General features: G+C 44.1%; 1 protein-coding gene across 1 annotated transcript in view; it reads right to left on the bottom strand.

Moving 5' to 3' along the window:
- Positions 1-16,127, bottom strand: part of SLC1A7 (solute carrier family 1 member 7) — an 88,978-nt gene extending 72,851 nt beyond the window's left edge. The window contains exons 1-2 of the mRNA XM_044004886.1: positions 15,987-16,127; positions 11,699-11,778 (exon numbers count right to left, since the gene is read on the bottom strand). Coding sequence (XP_043860821.1) covers positions 11,699-11,778; positions 15,987-16,127 — 221 coding nt within the window. The remainder of the gene's footprint in view (positions 1-11,698; positions 11,779-15,986) is intronic.
- Positions 16,128-16,580: the final 453 nt, after the last annotated feature.

Here is a 16,580-nt window from a genome sequence, read left to right as displayed (position 1 = left end):
TCATGACTCTTTTGTCTCTGAGGCCTGAGTACTTCCCAACCCACCACATACATTTCAAACCAGATGGTAGCATCGTACCCACTTTGTAAGTCTGGGAACCGAAGCCAGACAGAGAGAGAGAGATGATAGAAGTAGAATCACCATTCAGCCAGCTTCGGTTATGGTCAGATCAGATGACCAGAGGCCTTAGACAAATACAGTTTGGGTCGATCTCTGCTTTCCTTTATCCCTGTTTCATAATGTACTTGGGTGTGGTGGTGGAGCAGAGATTTGGGGTGAGTAAGAATGAAGAGTCAGAGGCATTGCCCAGTTGCAGACCTGGGTCACTGGGAGGAAGGTCAGAGGGGAGCTCCAGTCTCTGACACACTCTGGCCAAGTCACTCAACCCACTTACCTGGGCCTCAGTCTCCCATTCTGTAAAATGAAAATAACAACCCTCTCACTACCAACATGACCCGACCCAGGTGTGAGGGAACCGCTTGATATCAAACCACCTGGAGAAATTAGAGCCGCTATGGTTAGAGAACAGGGATTCTCACCCGACATCACAGTAGAGTGCCCAGCAAACAGTAGGTGCATAATGAATACTTGATGAGCTATAACTGATGCAATTAGTCCCTGAGAATGTCTTTGTGGTTTAGTGGAAAGAGGCCAGCAGGACTGGAAGGAGGGGGCCCGGCTTGGTCACTTTCTACTGTGGGGTAACAGAGGACCTTGTTCCTTCAAACCTGAGTTTCTTTTGCTACAAAATGAGGCTAATAGTGTCTGGTCTGTCCACCCCACTCAGCCGGCTGTTTGGGTCATTACTTTGTAAATTGTCCGATGGTGGAAGATCATAGAAGTGCAGACCAAGAACAGGAAGGGATCTCAGGCTCCATCCAGTCCAACGCCCCCATTTCAAAGATATGGAAGCTGAAGAGATTGGCCCAACTAGTGGTAGTACCCAGATGCTCTAAGTCAAGTTCTCTTCACTGTGGTACCCTGCTATGCAATTATAGGCAGCTAGGTGGCACAGCGAGTGTAGCACTGAACCTGGAGTCAGGAAGATCTAAGTTCAAATCCTGCCCCAGACACTTCCAAGTTGTATGACCCTGGGCAAGTCAGTTAACCTGTCTACTTCAGTTGCCTCTTTTATAAAATGGGGATAACTTAATAGGTTTGCTATGAGGGTCAAACAATCCCACTTCCACCAACTCCCTCACACTCATATTTACCAAATGTCATTGACCTGGGTAAAATTATAGTTTTGAGTAGAAAAGGTCTAAGACCTCCTTCAGCCCTGAAGTCTCTGTTCACATATTTTGTGTTCTAAGCTCCCTCCCAGCTGGTACATTCTGTCCCATAAATACTATGTTCTAAGAAGCCAACATCAAAATCAGATCAGTCCAAACTAACCCCATTTCTTTTGGTCTTGGTGTCACTTGACAAGTGTGAGACAGTGTGATGTCATGGTCAGAAGACTGAACTCAGAGTCTGGAAGACACCATCAGTAAAACGAGGGCGTGGTGGGACTCCAAGAAGATCCCTTCCAGCAGCTCCCTCCACTGATGAAATCCCAGGTTCCCGACTTAAGAGCTCATAGTTTAATGGGAGAAGACAACAGTCCGATGGGGGAGGGGGGAACACTCATCACGAGGGTGTGGTGAGTCCCACAGCTGGCTAGGAAATGACCTTAGGAAGCCTGAGTTACAGAGATGAGTTCATCTTGTGGAATGATGAGTTTTGGGAAATCACGAAATCCAGGAGGTCAGCCAGGTGGAAAATGGTCATTAAGCTCTTATTAAGCTTCTATCATGTACAGGGCCACGTGAGCAGAGCTAAGGGAGATGCTGATGGGAAGTAATATATAATCTCTGCCCTCAGGGTTCTTATAATCTAATAGAGAGGTACAGCACAGCACCTATGAAAACAGCCATGATATAAAATGGCAAATGAGTGAGAGGCAAACAAAATGATGTGGGGGGAAAAGGGCATTTGAACAGGACCTCAAAGGATGGGGAGCTTGGCATTCTAGATATAGGAAACAGCCTGACTGAAGGCAAGGAGGTAGGAGGGTGTAGGGTGTAGACAGGGGATGGCAAATCGTTCACTTTAGCTGGAGCTGAGAAGACTGAGATAAGGATGGAAAGGCATTACTAGCAGAGGGAATAGAGGAGGGGACAAAGGTAGGTTATATAGAGTCAATGAGCCTTGACAACTGACTGTGGGGAAACCAATCAATTCATTAATTAGGAAGTTTGTGCCAAATGCCTACTGTGCGCTGGGTCTTTATGAAGCAGTGAACCTTCAAAGACAAAAACAAAAGAGTCGTTGCCCTCATGGAGCCTACACTAATGGAGGAGGCATATATATGTTTGTGCACACACATACTTAAATGCACCTTTGTAAACATATACCAAACACATACAAAATCACATACAAGATATCCTTGCAGAGGGCAGGGGGATTATCAAAGCCTATACTAATATTTCAAATGTGTTACTCATAGAATAGAGCAAAGAAAAATAGGCTGAGTTAGGAAATATTTGAGTTCAAATCCTGCCCTAACTTCTTTCTCACTGCACGACCCTAGGTAAATCATATTACCTTTAGGAGCTTCTGTTTCTCCTTGCATTAAAATGGAAATATCCCCAGACATCACAGGACAGTTCAACATTTGTGTAGTGGGGCTGCCTTGATTATTATACTCCCTTACAATTAATTTTTGTTAGGTACGAATGCCTCTTGATTTAGTCAATCAGCACCAAGTATGAGCCAAGTATGTACACCTCTTCAAATCAACCAAAACCATAGTGAGAGAGGTATAGTCATGCGCTAAGAAATTTGCACTCAGTTATTGTTCAGTCATTTTTCAGTTGTGTCTGACTCTTCACAACCCCATTTGGAGTTTTCTTAGAAAAATACTGGAATGATTTGCCATTTCTTTTTCTAACTCACATTATAAGTGCAGAAACTACAGCAAATAGGATTAAGTGACTTGCCCGGGGTCATACAGCTAAAAGAAGCTAATACAGAACTGGAGAGTGATTCTCAGGGAAGACTCTCAAAACAGAGAGATTGGAGTAACCTTGGAGCAAGTGTGACATCCAACACAGCTCTGAGGGGCAAGAGTAGACCTGAGGTATGGAAGATAGGGAAATATTGAGGAGGACCATCAACTAGACATCTCAAAGTAGATCCTGGTTGAAAGAAATCCCAAGAGGGGCAGCTAGGTGGCACAGTGGATAAAGCACTGGCCCTGGATTCAGGAGGACCTGAGTTCAAATCCAGCCTCAGACACTTGACACATACTAGCTGTGTGACCCTGGGCAAGTCACTTAACCCTCATTGCCCTGTCTCCAAAAGAAAGAAAGAAGGAAAGATCCCAGGAAAAGATCACTTTGCCCCTGCTTTTCCCTCAAGGTGCCTATGTATCCACAGATACTATAATGTCATCTGTGGTTTCATTACCCAAACATTTCCATTTTGCCTCAAATTTGAATTTTTCGCCTCAAACACAAAGAAGCCAGGGGTTAACTGGAAATAGATAGAATTATTGTGGTTCATCCTTTGTTTCAAAGAGGACCAATGACATCATGGGGGATGTCTTGCCTTTCTTATCAATTAGATTTAAGTGAGGCAGAGTTGCACAAAGAATGTCAGCCTCACTCTCCCTTCCAGAGTCTTTTTTTTTTTTTTTTGCGGGGCAATGGGGGTTAAGTGACTTACCCAGGGTCACACAGCTAGTAAGTGTCAAGTGTCTGAGGCCGGATTTGAACTCAGGTCCTCCTGAATCCAGGGCTGGTGCTCTATCCACTGCGCCACCTAGCTGCGCCCCCCCCCCAGAGTCTTCTGCAAGACAATGGTCAAGATGACTGGTAATGGCCCAGAATGCTGAGGATGACCCTGGCAGCTTCAGTGTCTGACCAAGGTCTAAGCTCTCCACAGAGCCTACTTCACCCACCTTCATAGCCATTGAAACAAATTGTTCCCATTTGACCATGTTTGGTGTAGACACCTCCCTAACTTACCGATATGTTTGAGTCCTGTCAATTCCCCTCAACCTGGTAAAATTGTACAGTTAGTAGGGAGCCCAACCTCTGTCTAAATGTTAAGAATTTGACTGATGAGGGACTTAGAGCAACCATGACTGAACTTATAAATTTTTTATAACTTTTAAACTTTTATAACTGTTCATCTAAAATGGATTCCATAAAGATGAAGAGGAGGGAACCAAGTGGATCTTTGGGGCTATTATACTCACCCCCTTAGGCTTACAATGTGCTAATTATTGTAACTTTCACTTAGTAAGTATCTGGTATTAAAGTTCCTCATTTCTCAAGTTCAATCCTGTGAAGGAGACAATAAATTATTATCTTGATTTTACAGATGGAGAAACTGAGGCTCATAAAGGGGAAGTTATTTATCCAGGGTCACACATAGGACAAGTGGCAGAGCCAGGCCTCAGACTAAGTTTCTCTGAATAAAATTCCAGAGTCCTTTCCAACTTCATCCTACAGCCTCCTCTTAAGCCTCAAAAAATCTACCTCTAACCAAGACCATCCCTTGGAGAAAGTATCATAGAGGTTCAGGTAGAGACTGTGAGAGGGTTTGGAAGCCAAAAAACAGGGAGGGAAGGAAGTTTTGGTCTGGGAGGTCACCTCATGAAAGAAATCATCTTTATGGCTCTCTGAAGTTTACAAACCACTGTCTTTATAGGAACCCTGTGAGGAACAGAATGTAAATATTATTATTCCTTTTTGCAGATGAAGAAGCTCATATGATAAGTCTCGGAGTCACAGGGTTGTTCCAGGTCACGGGCTTAGTGAATGCCAGAGCTGGAAGTGGAGACCCACTCCTCTTGGTGCCAGTGATTTTTCCCCCAGGATCAATAGAAAAATATTTCTAACCCAAATATATGTGTGTGTTTTTGTACTTATATGTACATATACATACACACATATATTTATCCTTATTAAGTTATAAATGAGGATAACAGTTATTGTGCTTATTAAATTTAACCTTATTCAATTCAGGACATTATAGCACATTGAGATTTTTGAATTCCAGCTCAGTCAACTGATATGTTAATTATCTCTTTCTATTTCGAGTCATCTGAAAATGTGGTAAACAGGCTATCTATGGCTTCACCTAAATCTGTGATAAAAATGGAGAACAGAAAAAGAGAAAGGATGGAGCTCTGGGGCACTTCCCTGGAGACATCTCTCTGGTTTTACATTTAACTAGACTTATTTTTATACGTGTCTGATCTGGCTGATCAAGTGGAAAGGGAAAGGAGCCAGGATCTCAGATAACGTTGTCTCCTCTACACCTCAAGAAACCATCTCCTGAGGAATCAGGTTGCCAGGAAATGTTGGGTCCAAAGTTGGGGTGGGAGTGTAGGGGAACTGGCAGGTCATGACCTTGATTTCAGGTAGAGTCTGATTTGTGTCTGGATCCCCCACAATACCCACCCAGTATGAGCTGCGTGAATGAGTGAAGTCAGTTGTGTTCATAACTGGAAAAGCTCCCTCTCAATGTTTCAGAGGGTCATGGAAGGTCCAAGCTAGGAAGAGCCTTGGAACCCAAAATGTCTGCTGGGAGAGGTCCTAGAAGAGAGTTCAGAGTGGGGCAAGGCATCAGAAGATGCCTCGTCTAACCTTCCCATTTTAGAGAGGAGGGAATGGATTCAGAGAGAGGTTGAAAGGTCACCCAGCCAGTTAGCAGCAGACTAGAGCCACAAACTGCACCTCCTGCCCTCTGGCCCAGAGCTCCTCCCACACACCACAAGTTCCAGACTACTCAGTCCCTAGAACCTTAAGCACATGTTGTAGATGGAAATTTGCCCATCAGGAGAAAACAAAGGGGTGGGAAGGACCAGCAAAGATGGCAGAGGGGAAGCTCTCCCTGATAACCACTCTAGCACAGCCCTAGGAAAAACGTCAGAGTTGTGATTGGGAAATAAAAAGAAAAAAATCACAGTGAGTTATTTTTTCTTCCCCAGGTCAGCATAAGGAGACAGAGGTCTATGGACACTATAGCAGGGGTCTAGCCTGGGAGGTTCCCCATGAAGAACTTTCTAGCATTGGCACTGAACTGGGGCCTATGGTTGTGCATGATCAATCAATCAATCAATCAACATATATTAAGTGCCTACTATGTGCCAGACCCTGGGCTAAGTGCTGAGGATATAAAAAAGATGCAAAAGACAGTTCTTGCCTTCAAGGAGCTTACAATCTAATGGGGGGGGCAACAACATAGGCAAAAAGAGGTCCCAGATCCAGTAGAGATGTGAAGTAGGAAGAGGAGCCAGCCGGCAGCTCTGTTGTTTGTACCCTTGCCCAGGTTGAAGATCCAGTGAGGACTGAAGATGGGACCTGCCCCCAGGAGCAGTTGTCTAGGGCAGAAATAGTCGTGGACCTGAGGCTGTGTACTGAGCTAAAAGTAGGAACAAAATCAAACAGCAGCTGGGCAACTCTGACCTCTGAGTAGGGTCTTGTATTCAGTCCCCAGCTCAGTCTGAGTCTTGCAGTGATGACATGGAGCTCAGACCAAGAGTAAGCCCACAGTTCTGCCTCTCTGAACCTGCAAAGCCTTCCATCTGACTGAGAGAGGCTAGGGCCTGCAGCAGTCTACTGGAGCTCTAATCAGGGGTAAGCCTACAGTTGTATTGCTCAGTCAACAGTTTGCAAAGCTCAGACCAAGCAGCCAGAAACCAGACATTGCCCTGGATCAGACTGCTTTGGATGCACTGAAAGCTTGATGGTCTGCAGTCTCAGCTGCTTCTGGGGTGCTTGAAGAACACAGAGTTCACTGCCCAACAAGAGCAGCAGCAAACCTCCACAGAATACAAATCAGGACTGAACAAGGACCAGATGTTCCTACCACAAGCATATAGAGCCTGGCTCTAACATAAAATCTTAATCTGGGAAATAAGGCTAAAAAATCAAGTAAACAACCAACAAAAAAGACAACCACCATCAAGAGCTACTATGGGCAGAAATGCCCAAGATGCAAACCCACAAGAAAGAAGGATTCCAAAACATCTGCCAGAAAAGCCTCAAAAATACAGCTCTGACACATGACCAATGAGAATTTCTGAAATAAAGGTTAAACATTTTTTAAAGTTTTAAAATGATTTTCTAAATGAAATGAGACCTTTAGAGGGGAAAACTAGGAAAACAGAAGATTTTGGGGGGAAAGACTTGGAAGGAGGATGGACATATAGGCTTAAGGGGTGAAAATCCTTACACAAGCAAAAGACTCCCTGGAAATTAGAATGAACAAACAGAAGTGAATTAGCATTTGTGTCTTTCTTTCCAACATCCTCCATGAGAGAACAAGAAATATTAAAACAAAGAAGAAAGTATAAGGCATCTCAAAGCAAAAACCAATTGATTTGGGAAAGAGATCAAGGAGAGATAATTTAAGAATCAATGGGGGTGCAGCTAGATGGCACAGTGGTTAAAGCACTGGCTCTGGATTCAGGAGTACCTGAGTTCAAATCCAGCCTCAGACACTTGACACTTACTAGCTGTGTGACCCTGGGCAAGTCACTTAACCTTCATTGCCTGCAAAAAAAAAAAAAGAATCAAAGGGGTGCAGCTAGGTGACGCAGTGGATAGAGAACCAGCCCTGGAGTCAGGAGTACCTGAGTTCAAATCTGACCTCAGACACTTGACACTTACTAGCTGTGTGACGCTGGGCAAGTCACTTAACCCCAATTGCCTCACTAAAAAAAAAATCAATGGACTTGCTGTTAGGTGGTGCCCAGATCTCTTAAAACAAGAGGGAAAAGTGAAAATAGAATCTACTGTTTGAAAGAAATTCCAAAATGAAAACTTTTAGAAATGTCATAGCCCAAATCCAGATCTTTCCATGCCAAAGATAAACTATTTTCTATATTGCAGCTAGAAAGGAAAAATTGGAGTACTGAGGAGCCAGTTACGATCACACAAGAATTAGCAACTCCTACTTTCAAGGAGCAGAGAGCTTGGAATACAATATTCTAAAAGGCAAAAACATACACTTACAACCTTAGAACAACATACTCAGCAACAACATCCTACAGGAGGTAAGAATGAATCTTTAATGAAATAGAGGACTTCCAAGCATTCCTGACAAAAAGACCAATGCTTAGTACAAACTTTGAAAGACAAACACCAGGGTCAAGAGAAATATAAAATGGTAAATACAAGTTTCCTTTGGTGGATTTTTGTCCATGTCATGCCTGCTAATGGCAGATATCCCCTAGTTCTCTCTTCTGGGCCTTCTCTTTTCTCTATTTGACTTAGTGATCTCATCAGCTCTCACAGCTACAATGATCATTTCTATGCTGCTGATTCTGCTTAGTTAGCCTAACCAAGCTCTTTCCTAAACTCCAGAGTTAAATTTCCAACTGTCTACTGTATATCTCAACCTATTTGTCCCATAGACATCTTAAACGCAACATGAACAAAACTGAACTCCTTATCTTTCCCCCACTCTTTAATTTCTCCATTTCTACCCTCCCAATGATCCAGGGTCACAACCTTGGGTTCATCCTTGAATCCTCATTTTTTCTCATCCACCCCATATCCAATCAATTCTGAAGTCATGCTGTTTCTATAATTGTCACATCTCTCATATACACAGCCTCTGTCTCCTGGGAAGCTGCCATCATCACCACCTCGTGTCTGGACCATTGCAATAGCCTGCTGGTTGTTTCTCTTTGCCTTGTCTCATTACAAGCCATTCTCCACTAAGCTGTCAAATTAATCCTCCTAAAGTACATGTCTGACTGTGCCATCTCACTATCCAGTGAACTCCAGTGGATCCCCGTCACTCCCAAGATCAGATATAAAAACCTCTCTTTGGTATTCAAAGCCCTCCTAACCTGTCATCTTCCTCCCTTTCCAGTCTTCTTACATATCACCCACCCAACTCACCCCAACCTCTGCAATTCAGCAACACCAACACAAGACCCTCCATCTCCTGACTCTGGACATTTTCACTGTGTGTCTCCCATGCCTGAAATTCCCTTCCTCCTCTCCACCAATTAAAAGAAGGCTTTCTTTTTTTCCCTTAATGTTAGTGCCTTGATCTGTAAATTATTTTTTTCTTTTTAAAAAATTATTTCTAATTTATCTTGTACAGGGTGACCCAAAAAAGTTTAGTGTCATTTTAAGACTTAAAAGCTCAAAGCTGGGGCAGCTAGGTGGTGCAGTGGATAAAGCACCAGCCCTGGATTCAGGAGGACCTGAGTTCAAATCCAACCTCAGACACTTGACACTTACTAGCTATGTGACCCTGGGCAAGTCACTTAACCCTCATTGCCCCGTAAAAAAAAAAAAAAGCTCAAAGCTGAACTAAGACATTTGGAACATCTTACACATATCTATTTTGTGTTGTCTTCCTCACTGTGTAGTTTTTTTGGGGTTGTGTTGGTTTTGTTTTAGAGCAAGGGCTGTCTTTTGCATTTCTTTTATCTTCAGTGCTTAGCAGAGTGTATGGCACATAGTAGGCACTTAATAAATGCTTTTTGACTGACTGATATGACACAAGTTCCCCTCTGAACCTTAATGTTATCAGGGATCACACAGATAGTTCAATAAGACCTGGGAGTGTTTTTTATTATGTTTTAATTATATTGAAAGGAAAAAGAAAAGGGAGGGGGAAAAGAAATATATTAGTGAAGAAATGGGAAGGAAGGGGCGGGGGAATTTATTATCTCACATAAATGGAGTACATAAGTGGAAGATAATATGAACAAGGAAGACGGGGTAGGAATAGCTGGTGAAATTTAAATGTCACTGTTGTCCGAACTGGTCAAAGGAGGGTAGAGTCTTCACACAGAGTTGGGTGTAGACATACACTTAACTCAGTAAGGAAATAGGAGGGAATGGGGAGACAGGAGAGAAGAGAAAGAAGGTTGGGGAATAAAGGGGAAAACAGATTCAGGAAGGGATTAGTTATAAGCAAAACAAACTCTAACCTTGGAGGATGGATTGTGAAGAGGGATTTAAAAGGAAAGAAAAAAGGAAACATCTAATTAAAGTCTGGGCAAGTAAAAGAGAAAAGGGGCTGGGGATTAGAGGCAAATTACACGGAGCATAAAACACTGGTGCTTGAGCACATTCCTCTCTTTCTACCCTCTTCTTTGTAAAGAGGAGGGAGAGAATAAAGGGAGGAGAAAGTCCAAGAGGATTGGTTGGAGAGAAATACATAATTAACAGTCATGGCTGTGAATGTCAGTAGAATGAGCTCACTCAGAAAATGAAAGAGAATAGCAGATTGGATTACAAAATAGAATCAAACAATATGTTGTTTACAAGAAACACACTTGAAATATAAAAATGTACACAGTAGGGGATGGAAAAAATCTATTATGGTCTCTCTGAACTAAAAAAGGCAAGGATATGGGGACAGCTAGGTGGCGCAGTGGATAAAACACTGGCCCTGGACTCAAGAGTACCTGAGTTCAAATCCAGATTTAGACACTTGCCACTTACTAGCTGTGTGACCCTGGGTAAGTCACTTAACCCCCATTGCCCCACACACCAAACAAAAAAAGAGAGAGAGAGAGAGATTGGTATCTCAGAGCCATGCTCTGTGCCATGCCTTCTCCTCATGAGAAGTCCAAGGACTTCTTTTATGGTTTCCCTTCCCTTCCCCTTCCTCTAAATAAACTACTATCTTATTCTTAAAAAAAAAGGCAAGGATAGTGACCATGATCTCAGACAAAGCAACAGTAAAATGATTTAAAATAAAAGAAACAAACAAGAAAATTATATTGTGTTGAAAGGCACACAGACATTGAATAAAATATCAATAGTTAAACATTTATGCACTCAGTGGCATGGAATTGAAATACTTAGAGGAGAAATGTACGATAAAACTATAGCACTAAGGGACTCCAATGCACCTCTTCCAGACCTAGACAAACTTAAGAGAAAATAAAAAAGAAAGTTAAGGACCAGAATGGAATTTTTAAAAAGTTAGATATTGATTGGGAATTGAAAGGACTGTATATATTATTTCTCAGCTGTTTATGGTTCCTTTACAAACATTGAGCATGAATTAGGGCATTATAATCTCAAAAAGCAAATGTAGAAAAGCAGAAATATTAAACTCAACTTTTATTAAATTATATTGAGTAAAGGCCCAATGAAGAAAGAGGTAAAAAGTAATTGGAGACTAAGGAACTTAATCCTAAATAAGGAGTGGGTAAAATGAACAAATCATAAAAAAAACCAATAGATAATTTCATTAAATATTACAATGAGACAGCCCAGTAAAAGATTTTTAGATAAAGCTTCCTCGGGGAGAAGTTATATCTCTAAATACTTTCATTAACAAAAGAGAGGACAAACAGATTAACAAATTGGGCAACTAACTAAAAAACACCTAGAAAACCAAGAATTTTTTTTTAAAAAGCCATTTAAACATCAAAACAGAAATTCTGAAAGTCAAGGAGGAAATTAGAAAAAGTTGTGAACAAAAAACTCCCATTGATTTAATAAGTAAAATAAGAAGTTGGTTTGGAAAAAAACCCACATGATAAAATAGACAAACCATTAGATAATTTGATTTAAGAAACAAGAGAGCAAGGGGACCCAGACAACCACGGACTCAGCGGGAGCGCACACACACACACACACACACACACACACACACACACACACACACACACACTCTTTGTTTATGCCAAACATTGGCAAACATCTTAATAGTCACTCACCTTGAGACGACCAGGGGCAGGATCAGCATCTTCAGCATCCTCATTAGCAGCTCTCCAGGGAATTGGAAGTAACTAATTTCCTAGAAGCGCAGGAAGAAGCATGGATTTCTAGCAGGCTCTGGCTCAGTTGTGTTGACCTAATGCTGTTACATTTATCAGTCTTTTCAAGGGGAAGAGGCCATTCTCCAGAAGCTTCATGGGCAGGGCAAAAAGCCTTAGACTAGGGGTCTCATCCCTGTTCTACCCCTGACTTGCTGTGTGACATGAAGCAAATCACTCCTTTCTGAGCTTTGCTTTCCTCAACCATTAAAAAAGAGAGAGATTAGAAAAGATAGCCCTTTAAATTTGCTTCCAGCTGCTTGGTTCATTACTGTTCCCAAGTCTGGATCATGATGAGGTCATCTGATCTAACTCCATTCTATAAGTAAAGAAACAGAGATAAGTACTTACCCAGGACCACCCAGGTGGGTAACCCTGGAGCTAAGACTAAAACCCTGGGCTCCTGGCTTCTGGTACTGTCCAACCCTCTCAACTGTTTTACAGATGGGGAAACTGAGTCCCAGAGAGAGAAACTGACTTACCCAAAGTCACAAAGTGACTCAGTGGCAGAGCTGAGAACAGAGCCCAGGTTTTCTCATTCCTAGCTTCATGCTTTTTCTACCATACCATAAGAAAATAGCAAGTTGAAATAAAAACAAATTGTATCCAAACATTGCTTTACAAGGCATTTTTCTTTTTCATTTAGGCTTTTTAGTAGTCCTGTGAGCAAGAAGTACAAGATCATTCTCATCTTACAGATAGGGAAACTGAGGCTCAGAAAGGGGAAGTCATGACTTTCACAGAATGTCAGACTTGGAAGGAGACTTAGACTATAATGGTAATGATGATGTTAATGAAGGTAGTATAGCCTAGTGGTTGGAGAGCTGACCTCAGAGTTCAGGAACAGTTGGGTTCAGACCCTGCCTTTGACACATATTGGTTATTTAAGACCGTGTCCCAGGAAATTCTGTAAGATGATTTTTGAAGTGCAGGTGCCAATCTGCATTAGTGGAGGGACCTTCTCATCAGGAATTCTTTATGCCAGTGAAATCACAGGTTTGGTCCCTCCAAAACTATAATGATAACAAGAGTAATAATATCTACAAAATTCACTGACATTGCTATAGAGTTTCCGGGTGTGCCAAGTGATTCAATCAATCAATCGATAAACATTTATTTCTTCAGTATTATAACTCATCTTATCTTACAGCAACCCTGTGAGGGAGCTTCTGTTCTCCTCTTGTTACAGAAAAGGAAACTGAGGCCCAGGAGAAGCCATTGCCCGAGGTCACACAGCTAGCTAGCATTGGTGTCTGCAGTGGGGGTGGAGATTTGAACTCAAGTCTGAGGAGAAGGAGGGTTCTTCTAGTCGAACTTTACGGATGTGCCCAGAATGTGGCCCCATGCCAGAGCCCAGGGCCAGTAAGGGTGGGAGCTGGGAGAGATGTGCTCCTGGGACTCCCTGGATGGGCTGTTTCTATCCGTGCATGTCTTCCCAGTTGTACACAAGAGCATTGTTTAGGGAAGGGGGTGGTCCAGGGCTCCAGTCCCTGGCTGAGACATCAGACGGGCACTAAGGGATTCTATTTCAAAGAGGCACTGATGTCCTGGACCCCTGCCAAGCGCTTGTTCTAACGTCCACATCCTTCCTGTTATCTCTCTGGCTCAGGAAGTGTGGACCCGTCCAAACAGATGGGGAGGGCTGCTTGGATGAGAAGGGCCCCACCAAACCAGGTCTGGAACACATAGGAATTCCAAATTTGTTCTCAAGCTAAGCCCTAGCAGTAAATAAATGTTTGGTCCCATGATAACTCAGTGGAAGAGATGGCTTCCAGCTTGTGGCTACCCTGCTGTCCAGGGTTTGGGGAGGGTCCTAGACTGGAAGCAGAAAAGGACCTCAGAAACCTATTCTACAGAGGAGGCAACTGATACCTCTACAGGGGAAGTGACTAGTCCAAGGCTCCACAGTTAACAAGGACTTCAGCCAGCAGCTGGATGGTGTAGTGGATAGAGTGCTAGACTTGGCATCAGAAAGACCTGAATTCAAATCCTGCCTCAGACATTTTCTTGCTGTGTGACTCTGAGCAAGTCCTTTCACCCTGTTTGCCTCAGTTTCCTCATCTGTAAAATGAGCTGGAGAAGGAAATAGCAAACCCCAAATGCCAAGAAAACCCCAAACGAGGTCACAGAGAGTTGGATATGACTGAAACAACCAAACAACAACAGATGGGTTAGGGAAGGACTCTCAAGTCTGAGCAAAGGAACTGAGAATGTTTCTGGAGAAGAGAAAGGCTCAGGGCAGACATGGGAACCTATAGTCATTAGTCTTGCTCTCTTAGGCCCTTGAGGGCTGAAGCAGGAGCAGCGACTGGGGGGAAGATGGAAAGAGGAAAATTAAGCCTGAGGTCAGGACCAACTTCCTCAGAGTTCAAGCGGTGCCCAAGGGAATTCTGACCCCAAGAAGGGCAGCTCCTTGCAAGGCCAGATTAGTTTGTATCCCCAGTGCCTGGCACATAGTAGGTGCTTAATTGTTAATTGATTGATTTGTGTAATTTTTTACAGAAGGCTTCTCCTGCAAAGGAAGTGGGGTATCTTGGCCCTCCCCTCCAAGATGAGCAGCTATGTATTTGGCATATTCCCCTCTATGTCTACATCATCTCCCTCATTAGGCTGGAAGTTCCTTGAGGTCAGGGCTTGCTTTGTTCTTTAGATTTGTTCCCTCAGCACCTAGCACATAGTAGGTGCTTACCCATCCAGGCTGCCTCAAAAACTAATGAAGTGCCTTCCCAGGTCCAATGTTTCTGTTTCTATGTCAGAGTCCAGACTACCCTCCCAACTGGTCAACATTCTTCTTAAACCATGACGCTCAGAATGGGCACAATAATGCAGATGAAGTCTGACCATCTCCCTATCATTGGAAGGTATACTTCTTTTAATGGTCTCCAAGTCAAAGGAATGACTATCTAATAGTAGAGCGAGTCTTTGCCTCAGCGAGACAAAGGGATATTGAGAGAAAGAGAGAAAATCCCCGAAATCCTCCTCCCTAGGCTGCTGCCTATGCTGTCATGATCAGGCTCTCCCTGGTCCCCCTGAGACACTGGGCTTGTGTCCTACAGACTGCTTCCCTGGGGAGTTCCAGGGCATTGCAGAAGCTACTGCTACCTGAGTTTGCATCTGACCTCTGATGCTCCTCACATTTGACCTCTTGGGGAAGTCATTTGGTTTCTCTAACCCTCTGGTATTTTTCTTCTGTAAAATGTGTATTCTAACCCTTGCATTTTCCTCCCTTAGGAAGCTCTTAGGAAGAGAGAAAGGAATAATCATCAGAAAAGGAAGTGGGGAAGAGAGACAGAGACAGGGAAAGATGGCAGGAGGAGAGACAGAAACAGAGACAGGGATGGTGGCAGAGACAGAAAGACAGAGACAAAGAGATAGGAGGAGACAGAGAGAGGGACAGAGAGATAGAGATGGGAGGAGGAGACAGAGACAGATGGAGACAGAAACAGAGAGGGACAGAGAGAGAGAGAGAGAGAGAGAGAGAGAGAGAGAGAGAGAGAGAGAGATGGCAGGAGGAGACAGAGACAGACACAGATGGAGTACCACTCACTGATAGCTATCAAATATACAAAGATTTTTAGGGACATCTTTTAGGCATTGGATTTATGGGAGGAACTGGACCAGAACAGCGGAGGATGAGAAGTCCCAGACCAGTTAAAATCTGTCCCCATGGAGGACATGCCCACATCTATGAAATCACCCTTCCCCTGGAGCTTAGAGAGACCTGGGTTCCAACCCTACCACTGATGGTGATGATCTGTGTGACCCTGGAAGGGTCATTTCCTCAGTTTCCTCATCTGCCAAATGAGGATACCAATAACTGTTCTCCTTCCTGCATCAGGTTGTCTCCCAGATTCAATGAGAGAATGGACCCCCCTTGTTATTATGGAAGTATTGTCATTGTCATTATTACCTTCATTATTCAACTAGATTCAATTCAATCGTGCTTCTTGAGCACCTACTGTGCGCCAGGCACTGAGGATACAAAGTTGTCCCAGAACTTACATTTGGGGAAGGGGGAGAGGGATGGTCACAATGAGCGTGCAGACGTGCTCATAGGTGATAACATGTGGATGTCGGAAGCGCCGCACCTGAGGTCAAGGGGGTGGGGGAGGGGAGGCAGGACAGCACCTGGGGCCAAGGGGGTGGGGGAGGGGAGGCACAGCCTTCGCCAAGACTCCGAGGGACTGACCTGGGGCGAGAGGTGCTGGGTCCGCAGGAAGAAGCCCAGGAGGCAGCCTATGATGACGGACAGCACTGACAGGATGAGCAGCCCATTCCTCCGGCACACATCCTTCACCCGAGCCAGCAGAGCATCCAAAGCCAGAGCCATGGTGCCCTCTGCCCTGGAGGCAGGGTCCCCGCGTGGGGTCAGCCGCCCATGGAGCTGCCCTCCTGCTCCGGGCTCCCCGGGCCGTCTGCTCCAAGCTCCCGGCCCGGCTGCTTAGCCTGTGAGGTCACCCTTCCCCCCCACAGCCAGGCCCCGGGAGGGCTCCCTCCGGCATTATTACTGCTCCAAATGAATGCCCACAATCCTATTATCAACTACATCATTAAGAGCCTGGGAGCAGCTTAGGGAGCCCGGGGAAATTAGAGTGAAGCCCGGAAGGGTGCAAGCGGCATGGGCCCGCAGAGATGGGGGTAGGAGCTGGAGCCGCTGACCCCCCAGCTCCCTTCCGGCTCTCACATTCTAGGAGGCCATAATGCAAAAGCAAACAGGGAAAAGGGGGCTTGAGGCTGGTGCTAATTTCAACAGGACCCATGCACGCCAAGTGGCAGCCGCCCT

Source organism: Dromiciops gliroides, chromosome 4 (genome assembly GCF_019393635.1).
Source record: "Dromiciops gliroides isolate mDroGli1 chromosome 4, mDroGli1.pri, whole genome shotgun sequence".
NCBI classification, from domain to species: domain Eukaryota; kingdom Metazoa; phylum Chordata; class Mammalia; order Microbiotheria; family Microbiotheriidae; genus Dromiciops; species Dromiciops gliroides.
Note: the sequence above shows the minus strand (reverse complement) of the source record. Positions and strands in the feature narration are given on the sequence as shown.